At 39.9% G+C, this 16,256-nt stretch overlaps 1 protein-coding gene across 1 annotated transcript; it reads left to right on the forward strand.

Moving 5' to 3' along the window:
- The first annotated feature begins 8,810 nt into the window (after positions 1–8,810).
- On the forward strand, positions 8,811–14,342 carry LOC143187570 (uncharacterized). Its single transcript, XM_076391799.1, has 5 exons — positions 8,811–9,010; positions 9,056–9,077; positions 9,123–13,431; positions 13,534–13,691; positions 13,746–14,342. Exons 1-5 carry the CDS (start codon positions 8,811–8,813, stop codon positions 14,340–14,342), a joined length of 5,286 nt encoding a protein of 1,761 aa, XP_076247914.1.
- Positions 14,343–16,256: the final 1,914 nt, after the last annotated feature.

Consider the following 16,256-nt stretch of genomic DNA (forward strand, 5'->3'; position numbering starts at 1 on the left):
TATTGTGGATTGAGTATTGAATCATGAGAATTCAGGATATTCTATTGAGTATTAAGAATTGAGGATAGATGATTGAGTATTGAGAATTGATGGTTGATGGTTGTGTGTTGAATATTGAGGATTGAGGATTGAGGATTGAATATTGAGTATTGAGGATTGAGGACTGGGGATTGAGTATCGAAGATTGAGGTTTGAGGATTGAGGATTGAGAATTGAGGATGAGGACTGAGGGTTGAGGATTGATGTTTGAGGAACGAGGATTGAGGATTGAGAATTGAGGACTGAGGATTGACGATTGAGTATTGTCGATTGAGTATTGAGGATTGAGGATTGATGACCTAGGATTGAGGATTGAGGATTGAGGATTGAGGATTGAGGATTGAAGATTGAGTATTGAGGATTGAGGATCGAGGATTGAGGATTGAGTATTGAAGACTGAGGATTGATGATTGAGGATTGAGGATTGAGGATTGAGGATTGAGGATTGATAGTTGAGGATTGAGAACGAGGACTGACGGTTGAGTATTGAGGTATGAGGATTGAGGATTGAGGATTGAGGACTGAGGATTGAGGATTGAGGATTGAGCATTGAGGATTGAAGATCGAGGACTGCGGATTGAGGATTGAAGATTGATTATTGAGGATTTTAAGATTGAGAGTTGAGGATTGAGGATTGAGAATTGGGAATTGAGGATGAGGTCTGAGGGTTGAGGATTGAGGTTTGAAGAATGAAGATTGAGGATTGAGGATTGAGGATTGACGATTGAGGATTGTGTATTGAGTATTGAAGATGGAGTATTCATGACTGAGGACTGAGGTTTGGGGATTTAGGACTGAGGATTGAGGATCGAAGGTTGAGTATTGAGGATTGAATATTGAGGATTGAGGATTGATAGTTGAGTATTGAGGACGTGGACTGACGGTTGAGGATTGAGGTATGAGGATTGAGGGTTGAGGATTGAAGCCTGAGGATTGAGGATTGAGGATTGAGCATTGAGGATTGAAGATTGAGGACTGGGGATTGAGGATTGAAGATTGATTATTGAGGATTGAAGATTGAGAATTGAGGATTGGGGATTGAGGATTGGGAATTGAGGATGAGGACTGAGGGTTGAGGATTGAGGATTGGGGATTGAGAATTGAGAATTGAGGATAAGGAGTGAGGGTAGTGGATTGAGGTTTGAGGAATGAGGATTGAGGATTGAGTATTGAGGATTGAGGGTTGAGGATTGAGGATTGAAGATTCAGGATTGGGGATTGAGCATTGACGCTTGAAGATTGACGATTGAGGATTGAGTATTGAGGATTGATAATTGAGGATTGAGGATTGAAGATTGAGTATTGAGGATTGAGGACTGGTGATTGAGGATTGAAGGTTGAGGATTAACGATTGAGGATTGGGGATTGAGGATCTAGGATTGGAGATTGATTATTGAGTATTGAAGGTTGAGAATTGAGGATTGGGGATTGAGAATTGAGAATTGAGGATAAGGAGTGAGGGTTGTGGATTGAGGTTTGAGGAATGAGGATTGAGGACTGAGGATTGAGGATTGAGGATTGAGGATTGAGGATTGAGTATTGAAGATTGAGTATTCATGACTGAGGATTGAGGATTGAGTGTTGAGGATTGAGGATCGAAGATTGAGTATTGAGGATTGAAGATTGAGGTTTGTGGATTGAGGATTGAGGATTGAGGATGGAGGATAAGGACTGATGGTTGAGGATTGAGTTTTGAGTATTGAATACTGAGAATTCAGGATATTCTGTTGAGTATTGGGAATTGAGGATTGATGGTTGAGCATTGAGGATTGAGAATTGAGGATTGAGGATTGAGTTTTGAAGATTGAGGATTGATGATTGTGGATTGGGGGTTGAGGATTGAGGAATGCGGATTGAGGATTGAGGATTGAGGATTGAGGATTGAGGATTGAGGATTGAGTATTGAAGATTGTGTATTCATGACTGAGGATTGAGGATTGAGGATTGAGTGTTGAGGATTGAGGATCGAAGATTGAGTATTGATGATTGAAGATTGAGGTTTGAGGATTGAGGATTGAGGATGGAGGATGTGGACTGATGGTTGATGATAGAGTTTTGAGTATTGAATACTGAGAATTCAGGATATTCTATTGAGTATTGGGAATTGAGGATTGATGGTTGTGTATTGAGGATTGAGGATTGAGGATTGAGAATTGAGGACTGAGGATTGACGATTGAGTATTGACGATTGAGTATTGAGGATTGAGGATTGATGACCTAGGATTGAGGATTGAGGATTGAGGATTGAGGATTGAGGATTGAAGATTGAGTATTGAGGATTGAGGATCGAGTATTGAGGATTGACGATTGAGTATTGAGGATTGAGGATTGATGACCTAGGATTGAGGATTGAGGATTGAGGATTGAGGACTGAGGATTGAAGATTGAAGATTGATGATTGAGGATTTAGGATTGAGGATTGAGAATGAGGGCTGAGGGTTGAGGGTTGAGGTTTGAGGACTGTGGACTGAGGATTGAGGATTGAGAATTGAGGATGGAGGATTGAGGATTGAGGATTGAGGATTGGGTGTTGAGGATTGAAGAATGAGGATTGACGATTGGGGATTGAGGATCTAGGATTGGAGATTGACTATTTAGGATTGAGGATTGAGGATTGAGGATTGAGGACTGAGGATTGAGGATTGAGGATTCAGCATTGCGGATTGAAGATTGAGGACTGGGGATTGAGGATTGAAGATTGGTTATTGAGGATTGAAGATTGAGAATTGAGGATTGAGGATTGAGAATTGGGAATTGAGGATGAGGACTGAGGGTTGAGGTTTGAGGTTTGAGGACTTAGGATTGAGGATCGAAGGTTGAGTATTGAGGATTCGAAGATTGAGGATTGAGGATTGAGGATTGAGGATTGAGGATGGAGGATGAGGGCTAAGGGTTGAGGATTGAGGTTTGAGTATTGAATCCTGAGAATTCAGGATATTGTATTGAGTATTGAGAATTGAGGCTTGATGGTTGAGTATTGAGGATCGAGAATTGAGGATTGAGGATTGAGTTTTGAAGATTGAGGATTGATGATTGAGGATTGGGGATTGAGGATTGAGGAATGAGAATTGAGGATTGAGGATTGAGGATTGAGGATTGAGGATTGAGGATTGAGTATTGAAGATTGAGTATTCATGACTGAGGATTGAGGATTGAGGATTGAGTGTTGAGGATTGAGGATCGAAGATATAGTATTGAGGATTGAAGATTGAGGTTTGAGGATTGAGGATTGAGGATGGAGGATGAGGACTGATGGTTGAGGATTGAGTTTTGAGTACTGAATACTGATAATTCAGGATATTCTATTGAGTATTGGGAATTGAGGATTGATGGTTGAGTATTGAGGATTGAGAATTGAGGATTGAGTATTGAGAATTGAAGATTGAGGATTGAGGATTGAGGATTGAGGATTGAGGATTGAGGATTGAAGTTTGAAGATTGAGTATTGCGGATTGAAGATTGAGGATTGGGGATTGAGGATTGAGGATGGAGGATGAGGGCTGAGGGTTGAGGATTGAGGTTTGAGTATTGAATCCTGAGAATTCAGGATATTGTATTGTGTATTGGGAATTGAGGCTTGACGGTTGAGTATTGAGGATTGAGAATTGAGGATTGAGGATTGAGGATAGAGCTTTGAAGATTGAGGATTGATGATTGAGGATTGGGGATTGAGGATTGAGGATTGAGGATTGAGGATTGAAGATTGAGTATTGAGGATTGAAGATTCAGTATTGAGGATTGAGGATTGAAGATTGAGGATTGATGATTGACGATTGAGGACTGAGGATTGAGGATTGATTATTGAGCTTTGGGGATTGAAGATTGTGGACTGGGGATAGAGGATTGAATATTGAGGATTAAGGATAGAGTATTGGGGATTGAGGATCTAGGATAGGGGATTGATTATTGAGGATTGTAGATTGAGGATTGAGGATTGAGGATTGAGGATTGAGAATTGAGAATTGAGGAAGAGGACTGAGGGTTGGGGATTGAGGATTGAGGGTTGAAGATTGAGTATTGAGGATTGAAGATTGAGGATTGAGGATTGAGGATTGAAGATTGGGGATTGGGGACTGAGTGTTCAGGGTTCAGTGATGAGAATTGATGTTTGTGGTTAGAGATTTGAAGATTGCAGATTGAGTATTGAGTATTGAAAACTGTGAATTGATGATATTGTATTGAGGATTGAGAATTGACAACTGATTGTTGAGGACTGAGGTCTGAATATTGAGGATTCAGGATTGAATATTCAGGATTGAGGTTTGAGGACTGAGGATTGAGGATCGAAGGTTGAGTATTGAGGATTGAAGATTGGGGATTGAGGATTGAGGATTGAGGATTGAGGATTGAGTATTGAAGATTGTGGATTGATGTTTGACGATTGAGGACTGAGGATTGAGGATTGATTATTGAGCTTTGGGGATTGAAGATTGTGGACTGGGGATAGAGGATTGAATATTGAGGATTAAGCATAGAGTATTGGGGATTGAGGATCTAGGATAGGAGATTGATTATTGAGGATTGAAGATTGAGGATTGAGGATTGAGGATTGAGAATTGAGAATTGAGAATTGAGGAAGAGGACTGAGGGATGAGGATTGAGGCTTGAGGAATGAGGATTGCGGATAGATGATTGAGGATTGAAGATTGAGAATTTAGGATTGAGGGTTGAGGATTGAGGATTGAAGATTCAGGATTGAGGATTCAGGATTGAGGATTGAGGATGGAGGATGAGGACTGATGGTTGAGGATTGAGTTTTGAGTATTGAATACTGAGAATTCAGGATATTCTATTGAGTATTGGGAATTGAGGATTGATGGTTGAGTATTGAGGATTGAGGATTGAGGATTGAGTATTGAGGATTGAAGATTGAGGATTGAGGATTGAGGATTGAGGATTGAGGATTGAGGATTGAAGTTTGAAGATTGAGTATTGAGGATTGAAGATTGAGGATTGAGGATTGAGGATTGAGAATTGAGGATTGAAGATTGAGTATTAAGGATTGAAGATTGAGGATTGAGGATTGAGGGTTGAGGATTGAGGATTGAAGATTCAGGATTGGGGATTGAGGATTGACGATTGAGGATTGACGATTGAGGATTGAGTATTGAGGATTGATAATTGAGGATTGAGGATTGAAGATTGAGTATTGAGGATTGAGGACTGGGGATTGAGGATTGAAGGTTGAGGATTAACGATTGAGGATTGGGGATTGAGGATCTAGGATTGGAGATTGATTATTGAGTATTGAAGGTTGAGAATTGAGGATTGAGGGTTGAGAATTGAGAATTGAGGATAAGGAGTGAGGGTTGAGGATTGAGGTTTGAGGAATGAGGATTGAGGATTGAAGATTGAGGATTGAGGATTGAGGATTGAGGATTGAGTATTGAAGATTGAGTATTCATGACTGAGGATTGAGGATTGAGGACTGAGTGTTGAGGGTTCAGTGATGAGAATTGATGTTTTTGGTTAGAGATTTGAAGATTGCAGATTGAGTATTGAGTATTGAAAACTGTGAATTGATGATATTGTATTAAGGATTTAGAATTGACAACTGATTGTTGAGGACTGAGGTCTGAATATTGAGGATTCAGGATTGAATATTCAGGATTGAGGTTTGAGGACTGAGGATTGTGGATTGAGGAATGAGGATTGAGGATTGAGGATTGAGGATTGAAGATTGAGTATTGATGATTGAATATTGAGGATTGAGGGTTGATAGTTGAGGATTGAGGACGAGGACTGACGGTTGAGGATTGAGCTACGAGGATTGAGGATTGAGGATTGAGGACTGAGGATTGAATGTTGAGAATTGATGTTTGAGGATCGACATCTGATTATTGAATATTGTGGATTGAGTATTGAATCACGAGAATTCAGGATATTCCATTGAGTATTAAGAATTGAGGATTGATGGTTGAGTATTGAGAATTGATGGTTGATGGTTGTGCGTTGAATATTGAGGATTGAGGATTGAGGATTGAGGATTGAGAATTGAGGATTGAAGATTGAGTATTAATGATTGAAGTTTGAGGATTGAGGATTGAGTGTTGAGGATTGAGGACGAGGACTGACGGTTGAGGGTTGAAGATTGAGGATTGAGGATTGAGGATTGAGAATTGAGGATTGAAGATTGAGTATTAAGGATTGAAGATTGAGGATTGAGAATTGAGTGTTGAGGATTGAGGATTGAAGATTCAGGATTGGGGATTGAGGATTGACGATTGAGAATTGACGATTGAGGATTGAGTATTGAGGATTGATAATTGAGGATTGAGGATTGAAGATTGAGGTTTGAGGATTGAGGATTGAGGATGGAGGATGAGGACTGATGGTTGAGGATTGAGTTTTGAGTATTGAATACTGAGAATTCAGGATATTCTATTGAGTATAGGGAATTGAGGATTGATGGTTGAGTATTGAGGATTGATGATTGAGGATTGAGTATTGAGGATTGAAGATTGAGGATTGAGGATTGAGGATTGAGAATTGAGGATTGAGGATTGAAGTTTCAAGCTTGAGTATTGAGGATTGAAGATTGAGGATTGAGGATTGAGTATTGAGGATGGAGGATAAGGGCTGAGGGTTGAGGATTGAGGTTTGAGTATTGAATCCTGAGTATTCAGGATATTGTATTGAGTATTGAGAATTGAGGCTTGATGGTTGTGTATTGAGGATTGAGAATTGAGGATTGAGGATTGAGTTTTGAAGATTGAGGATTGATGATTGAGGATTGGGGATTGAGGATTGAGGAATGAGGATTGAGGATTGAGGATTGAGGATTGAGGATTGAGGATTGAGGATTGAGGATTGAGTATTGAAGATTGAGGATTGAGGATTGAGGATTGAGGTTTGAGTAATGAAGATTGAGTATCCATGACTGAGGATTGAGGATTGAGGATTGAGTGTTGAGGATTGAGCATCGAAGATTGAGTATTGAGGATTGAAGATTGAGGTTTGAGGATTGAGGATTGAGGATGGAGGATGAGGACTGATGGTTGAGGATTGAGTTTTGAGTACTGAATACTGATAATTCAGGATATTCTATTGAGTATTGGGAATTGAGGATTGATGGTTGAGTATTGAGGATTGAGAATTGAGGATTGAGTATTGAGGATTGAAGATTGAGGATTGAGGATTGAGGATTGAGGATTGAGGATTGAGGATTGAAGTTTGAAGATTGAGTATTGCGGATTGAAGATTGAGGATTGGGGATTGAGGATTGAGGATGGAGGATGAGGGCTGAGGGTTGAGGATTGAGGTTTGAGTATTGAATCCTGAGAATTCAGGATATTGTATTGTGTATTGGGAATTGAGGCTTGACGGTTGAGTATTGAGGATTGAGAATTGAGGATTGAGGATTGAGCTTTGAAGATTGAGGATTGATGATTGAGGATTGGGGATTGAGGATTGAGGATTGAGGATTGAGGATTGAATATTGAGTATTGAGTATTGAAGATTCAGTATTGAGGAATGAAGATTGAGAATTGAGGATTGAGGATTGAACATTGAGGACTGAGTGTTGAGGGTTGAGTGATGAGAATTGATGTTTGTGGATAGAGGTTGGAAGATTGCAGATTGAGTATTGAGTATTGAAAACTGTGAATTGATGATATTCTATTGAGGACTGAGGTTTGACAACTGATTGTTGAGGACTGAGGATTGAGGGTTGAGGATTGAGGATTGAGGATTGACGCTTGAGGATAGAGGATTCAGGATCGAGGATTGAAGAGAGAGGACCGAGTGTTGAGGATTGAGTGTTGAGAATTGATGCTTGAGGATCGAGATTTGATTATTGAATATTGTGGATTGAGTATTGAATCATGAGAATTCAGGATATTCTATTGAGTATTAAGAATTGAGGATAGATGATTGAGTATTGAGAATTGATGGTTGATGGTTGTGTGTTGAATATTGAGGATTGAGGATTGAGGATTGAATATTGAGTATTGAGGATTGAGGACTGGGGATTGAGTATCGAAGATTGAGGTTTGAGGATTGAGGATTGTGTCGCGTAGCGAACCCTCTTACATTATTTGTCGTAGCAGCAGTAAATATCCAAGGAACCGTTACTTGCCAAAATTTAGTTTATTAGCTGTCGACACGTTGTACCAGGGTTTGAATTTAGTCATAATTTTTATGTTTTCCATATGTTCACTCCAAGTCGAGGTGCTCCTTGGTTTTTTATTGCTAGCTGTAAAGCATTAGTCGGATTAGCGGCGTGGGTCATCGGGGATGCAGTCGGTAACTTCCGATGACCGTTGGAAAAACCCAGAAATTCCCACTTCTAGCTTAATTCTGTCAACCCCACTCCGTTTGAACTCTGTTTTCTTGTTACCCCCTCTTTTTTACAAAGACCAATGAGATGTACGCTTAATTTGAAACAGCACAACCTAACGTATAAATATGAAGACTGCCGCGAGAATTGGTGATTTTTGCTTCGTATTTGTCCGACAAACGAGAATAAAGTTCATTAGAGAAAAGGTTTTGAATCTCTACAAACAACAATTTATACAGTCCACTATCGAGCTAAAAGTATTCGCACAAGGTTAATTCGGCGTGCGAAGTGTAAGTTCATCTATCTCATAAGATAGAAAACGCACACAAACATTTGGTCCTTCGAGCCGGATACTTGGTGACAAAGGAACTTGTGCAGTGCAGTGAACACTAAGGAGTGCATCAGCTTTGGTTATCGAAAGCGTTGCTTATTAGTGTTGGAGTTTGGCTTAGAACAAGAAGCTTCAACTTGATACGTCTGGATCTTAGCCTCTATGCAAAGAGGGCAGATCAGCAGTATCACCGTATGGGATACTTCAACCAAGGAAGCAGCCTATAGGACACCTCAACCAAGGAAGCAGCCTATAGGACACCTCAATCAAGGAAGCAGTCTATTTGGACACCTTAACCGGGGAAGCAGCCACCGGACAACGGATCATTTAGGAGCGACACATCGAAGCATCACCGAGGCATCGTAACAGCATCATCGAGAGAACGCAAAGTCGTTGAGGAACTGCAGCAACATCGCAACCGTCCCAGAAGTTCAAGAGTCTGAAGGTTTAGTATACGAATCACCATTTCCTTAGCATATTTCCCTTCGTATAAATAGCATCGATCTTGATTTCGTTTGTTATATTAACTGTCGGTGTAACATGGCTAATACGCAAGAATCAGTGCAATTGAAGAGTCTTAGGAGACAGCGGGCTTCGATAAAGGGACAGCTTACACGTATAGAGACCTATTTGAAGGAGGGCGAGCATGTAGAGGTACACGACTTACAAATTCGTAAGGAAAGGGTAGTAGAGTTGGGCAAATCGTTTGAAGAAGTTCAGCTGGGTATAGAACTAGAGGATGAAGTTTCAAATCATGACATCGAAAGAGAACAGTTTGAACGTAATTATTTCAAAATAGTTAGTACAATTAACAGACAGCTTGAGGGATTGCGACCTTCGAATGCAGCAACAAGTTCAGTTAGAAAGGCGGATTCACCAAATACAGTGATGATAAAACAAGAGAACACGCTTCTACCAAAAATAGAGATCAAACCATACGACGGCAATCCAATTGAGTGGCATAGTTTTCACGACACCTTTAAAACATTAGTCCATGATAATCTAGACATACCATCGGTGCAGAAATTTCACTTATTGAAAAATGCTTTACGCGGGGAAATCGCGTCGGTCGTTTCCGCTTTGAATGCGTCAGAGCCTAATTACCTGGTAGCTTGGGATTTGCTGCAAAAGCGGTGCAATAAACCGCGTCAAATAGTTCAATCTCATTTAAAGGTTTTGTTTGAATTGCCAGAAGTAATGCGCGACGCACCTGCGAATTTAAGGTCTCTTGCAGAACAAGCGCAAATGCATGTGAAGGCACTAGCGACACTAGGTCTACCCACAGGCCAATGGGATGCAATTTTAGTTTATATGATAGGTAAAAAATTGGACAAAATTACAAGGCGCGGGTGGGAGCGTACTTTAGAAAATGAGGACATGCCCACATTCGAACAATTATTGAATTTTATAAATAAGCAAGCGCGCGGTGAAGAAATTGAAATAGAAGTTCTTAGCTCACACAGGCGAAACGTGTATCAGGAGCGTTCTCAACGCAATAATGTCGGTTCCAGAGGTCATTCTTATGTAGCGACGGCAAATAGTAATAAGTGCGTTATGTGTGAAGGGAATCACGAAATATATCAATGTAATCAGTTCTTAAAGGCAGCCGTTCGCGATCGGTTAGAGGTTATAAGAAGAAGTAGATTGTGTATCAATTGTTTTCGATCTAACCATGTAGTTAAGAATTGTCAGGCCACAGGTTGCCGGAAATGTAAGCAGAAACATAATACTTTGTTACATTTCAATAATGAAAATAGAGTCAATCTTAATAATAATAGTACACAAGCAGTAGATCAAGCAGGAAATTCCGGATCGAATGCAAATGCATTAACGGTCACTTGCGGTTCGGAAGTATTATTGGGTACTGCTCAAATAAAAATACTAGATAGATTCAATAAGGAACATGATTGTCGTGTGTTATTAGACGGAGGGTCACAAACTCATTTTATTACAGAAGAATTAGCGGAAAAATTACAGTTACAAAAACAGGCTGTTAATTTAACTTTCGCAGGCCTGGGGCAACAAGCGACCAAGGCACAATATTTAGTAAAAACTGTAGTTAAGGCGCGTCATAGTTCTTTTACAAGTCAGGTATCATTTATAACTCTGCCGTTTCTTACAGGACTGTTACCTTCACGACAAGTTGACCGCTCGAACATGCAAGTACCGCGAAACATTAAATTAGCAGATCCAGAATTTCATAAACCCGGAAAAATAGATGCATTGCTAGGGAATACATTATTTTTTAAATTATTAAGTATTGGCCAAATTAGATTAAGCAATAGTGCAGTAATCCTGCAAAAAACATTACTAGGATGGATTGTTACGGGCGAATCCAACATCCAACCAAAATATAGAGCACCCACCTTGGTAAATTCATTTCACATAGCAACATCGTTAGACAAAACATTAAATAAATTTTGGGAAGTAGAGTCATTCGTAGATAAGCAGTTTTTGTCAGCAGAGGAAAGAGCTGCGGAAGAATTATTCAAACAAAGCACCGTAAGGGATACAGACGGCAGATATTGTGTCAGGCTGCCCTTTAATGAGCGAAAACAGCTCTTAGGGAATTCGCGAGAAGTAGCACTTAAGAGATTTTATGCATTGGAACGCAAATTACATTTGAATAAAGGATTACTAGATAGTTATAGTGAATTTTTGAAGGAATATGAGCAACTGGGACACATGACACAGGTCAGTGTAAAGGAAACAAGCAAGGGCTTTTACCTGCCGCACCACGCGGTGGTAAAAGAGTCCAGTGAAACAACTAAAGTACGTGTAGTATTCGACGCTTCCGCAAAAAGTTCAACTGGGGTTTCACTTAATGAAACGCTATTAATTGGGCCTAATTTGCAGGACACTTTATATAAATTATTACTCCGATTTCGTTCGTACTCATATGTTTTGACAGCAGATATTGAAAAAATGTTTAGACAAGTTAAAGTACATGCTGAGGATAGGAGTTACCAAAGGATCCTATGGCGCAATTCGCAAGATCAACCTGTCAAAACATATGAACTAAATACTGTAACCTACGGAACAGCATCAGCTCCGTTTTTAGCGGTACGTTGTTTACAGCAGCTGGCTAACGATGAACAGAACAAATTTCCCAGAGCAGCAGCTATATTCAAAAGGGATTTTTACATGGACGATTTGTTAACTGGAGCCGCCACTCGCGACTTAGCTTTAAAGATACGGGACGAAGCAATAGCATTAGCAAGAGTAGGAGGGTTTAATTTAAGACAGTGGACATCGAATGATGCAGAATTAATTAAGGATTTAGATACAAGCAACCATGAACGGACTCTTTCTTTAGACATCGACGAAACTAGGAAGGCATTAGGCATTTGTTGGAAGCCAAGAATAGATGAAATTTTATATACTATAAAGAGCAGCGAAAACAATTCTAGATCGACAAAGCGTACAATATTATCACAAATAGCCCAATTATTTGATCCCTTAGGTTTATTAGGGCCGGTAATAGTTAGAGCCAAAATAATTATGCAAGAACTGTGGAAAGCAAATATAAATTGGGATGATTCAGTACCACAAGCAATTTTGACTATGTGGCTGGAATTTAGAAAGGAATTACCGCATCTAAATAAATTTTCGATACCAAGAAAGACTGTTATTGATGACCCAGTGACGGTTCAATTGCATGGGTTTGCCGATGCTAGTGAAGCGGCGTATGGGGCTTGCATCTACCTACGATCAGTCAATAAGCAAGGCAGCTGTAAAGTTAGTTTATTGTGTGCCAAATCACGAGTTGCCCCGGTAAAAAGCATATCATTGCCTCGCTTAGAACTGTGTGCGGCTAAGTTGTTAGCTAATTTGCTTAAGGAGAGCCGTAGCGCATTGAGTCATATTCGGGTTGAAAGGACTGTATTATGGTCAGATTCTACAATCACTTTGCATTGGATTAAAACATCGCCTCATCTGTTAAAGACATTTATAGCAAATAGGGTCAGCGAGATTCAGGAACAGACGGATGTTCAAGCCTGGCGACATATTTCGAGTCCAGAAAACCCTGCGGATTTTATATCCAGAGGTTTAACGCCAGTGCAGATCCTAAATAATCAATTGTGGTTAAAGGGTCCGCATTGGCTTTCAAAACATGAAGACGCGTGGCCGTCCGTAGATCTTCCTGATATCGATATCCCGGAAACGCGTAATTTTAAGGTTTTAGTAGCAAGCCTTGATACGGCGTTTTTCATAGATAGATTTTCGTCAATAAATAAGCTTAATAGAGTGTTAGCATACATATTACGGTTCTATAACAATTGTAAGGGTAACCTAAGAATTACGGGTGAACTAACAAACATAGAAATTACAAATGCACATATATATATTTTGAAACTAGTTCAAGCGCATACTTTTGAGCAAGAAATAAGGGATTTGAAAAACAACACTCCAATTAACAAAAAAAGTAAGTTGCTCAACCTAGCGCCATTTATTGATGGAAATGGCTTATTAAGAGTAGGCGGGCGATTAAAACACGCGCATATTAGCTACTCACACAAACACCCGATTGTATTACCGCGTCGGCACTACATTACAGAATTAATAATTAGAGAAGAACATTTGAAGAATTGGCATGCAGGTATACAGGCTACGTTAAATGCGGTTAGACACAAATATTGGCCAATCGATGGAAAAAATTTTACGCGTAAGATAATTCATCGTTGCATTAACTGCTTCAAGGCTAATCCCAAGGTACCCGAATATATTATGGGGAATTTACCAAGGGATCGGGTGACCCAAGCACGTCCATTCGAGAATGCAGGTATTGATTATTGTGGACCATTCTTAATAAAAGAAAGGAAACATAGAAATGTGAAAAGGATTAAGAGTTATGTCGTTGTATTTGTATGTTTTGCTACAAAAGCCACTCATTTGGAACTAGTCACAGATCTGACTACAGAAACATGTATAGCCGCGATTAAACGTTTTTTCGCAAGAAGGGGAAAGTCTCGAAATTTATATTCCGACAACGGTAGCAACTTTGTTGGTGCGAGGAACGAAATCATAGAAATTCAAGCATTTGTAAATTCTGAGGAATATAAGGGAAATTTAAACAGATATTTGACAAATGAACAGGTCAATTGGTCGTTTTCTCCGCCTCGTTCACCGCATTTCGGAGGCCTATGGGAAGCCGCGGTTAAATCCTTTAAAAAGCATTTAAGAGCTACTATTGGAGAAACTGTGTTTACCTACGAACAATTTAATAGTATTATAATCGAGATCGAAGCTATTTTAAATTCCCGTCCACTAACTCCCTTATCCTCTGATCCGAACGATTGTATCGCATTAACACCTGCCCATTTCCTAATTGGTGGTTCGTTACAAACTCTGCCAGAATACGAAATCTCAGATATCCGAAACAATAGGCTGTCACTGTGGCAGCATACCCAAAAAATTAAACAGCATTTTTGGAACAGATGGCACAGGGAATACCTACATGAGTTACACACTAGAAGCAAGTGGCATGTCGATGCCAACAACAACATCAAGGAAGGGATGCTGGTCCTAATACGCGAGGACAATCTAGCCCCGTTGCAGTGGAAGTTAGGCAGAATCATGGAGCTACACCCAGGAGAAGACAAGATCATCCGTGTAGTGTCTGTGAGAACACCATTAGGAATTTATAAAAGAAGTGTTAAGAAACTGGCGCCATTACCAATAGAGTACATGTAATAAGAAACTAATTCATAATTTGTTACAAAGGCGGTATTAGAGAGTAGTTGTTTCTATAACATTGTACACGTGAATTTAAGACCGCGTTGCTATAAGTATATACTGTAAGGTAGTATTAAGATTTTCGTTTTGACTTTCCGCAAACCATTCATTGTTTAAATCTTTTGAACATGACCGTTCAAGGGGGGCGGTATGTCGCGTAGCGAACCCTCTTACATTATTTGTCGTAGCAGCAGTAAATATCCAAGGAACCGTTACTTGCCAAAATTTAGTTTATTAGCTGTCGACACGTTGTACCAGGGTTTGAATTTAGTCATAATTTTTATGTTTTCCATATGTTCACTCCAAGTCGAGGTGCTCCTTGGTTTTTTATTGCTAGCTGTAAAGCATTAGTCGGATTAGCGGCGTGGGTCATCGGGGATGCAGTCGGTAACTTCCGATGACCGTTGGAAAAACCCAGAAATTCCCACTTCTAGCTTAATTCTGTCAACCCCACTCCGTTTGAACTCTGTTTTCTTGTTACCCCCTCTTTTTTACAAAGACCAATGAGATGTACGCTTAATTTGAAACAGCACAACCTAACGTATAAATATGAAGACTGCCGCGAGAATTGGTGATTTTTGCTTCGTATTTGTCCGACAAACGAGAATAAAGTTCATTAGAGAAAAGGTTTTGAATCTCTACAAACAACAATTTATACAGTCCACTATCGAGCTAAAAGTATTCGCACAAGGTTAATTCGGCGTGCGAAGTGTAAGTTCATCTATCTCATAAGATAGAAAACGCACACAAACAGATTGAGAATTGAGGATGAGGACTGAGGGTAGAGGATTGATGTTTGAGGAACGAGGATTGAGGATTGAGAATTGAGGACTGAGGATTGACGATTGAGTATTGTCGATTGAGTATTGAGGATTGAGGATTGATGACCTAGGATTGAGGATTGAGGATTGAGGATTGAGGATTGAGGATTGAAGATTGAGTATTGAGGATTGAGGATCGAGGATTGAGGATTGAGTATTGAAGACTGAGGATTGATGATTGAGGATTGAGGATTGAGGATTGAGGATTGAGGATTGATAGTTGAGGATTGAGAACGAGGACTGACGGTTGAGTATTGAGGTATGAGGATTGAGGATTGAGGATTGAGGACTGAGGATTGAGGATTGAGGATTGAGCATTGAGGATTGAAGATCGAGGACTGCGGATTGAGGATTGAAGATTGATTATTGAGGATTTTAAGATTGAGAGTTGAGGATTGAGGATTGAGAATTGGGAATTGAGGATGAGGTCTGAGGGTTGAGGATTGAGGTTTGAAGAATGAAGATTGAGGATTGAGGATTGAGGATTGACGATTGAGGATTGTGTATTGAGTATTGAAGATGGAGTATTCATGACTGAGGACTGAGGTTTGGGGATTTAGGACTGAGGATTGAGGATCGAAGGTTGAGTATTGAGGATTGAATATTGAGGATTGAGGATTGATAGTTGAGGATTGAGGACGTGGACTGACGGTTGAGGATTGAGGTATGAGGATTGAGGGTTGAGGATTGAAGCCTGAGGATTGAGGATTGAGGATTGAGCATTGAGGATTGAAGATTGAGGACTGGGGATTGAGGATTGAAGATTGATTATTGAGGATTGAAGATTGAGAATTGAGGATTGGGGATTGAGGATTGGGAATTGAGGATGAGGACTGAGGGTTGAGGATTGAGGATTGGGGATTGAGAATTGAGAATTGAGGATAAGGAGTGAGGGTAGTGGATTGAGGTTTGAGGAATGAGGATTGAGGATTGAGTATTGAGGATTGAGGGTTGAGGATTGAGGATTGAAGATTCAGGATTGGGGATTGAGGATTGACGCTTGAAGATTGACGATTGAGGATTGAGTATTGAGGATTGATAATTGAGGATT

The sequence above is a fragment of the Calliopsis andreniformis genome, unplaced genomic scaffold (assembly GCF_051401765.1).
Source record: "Calliopsis andreniformis isolate RMS-2024a unplaced genomic scaffold, iyCalAndr_principal scaffold0053, whole genome shotgun sequence".
NCBI lineage: Eukaryota > Metazoa > Arthropoda > Insecta > Hymenoptera > Andrenidae > Calliopsis > Calliopsis andreniformis.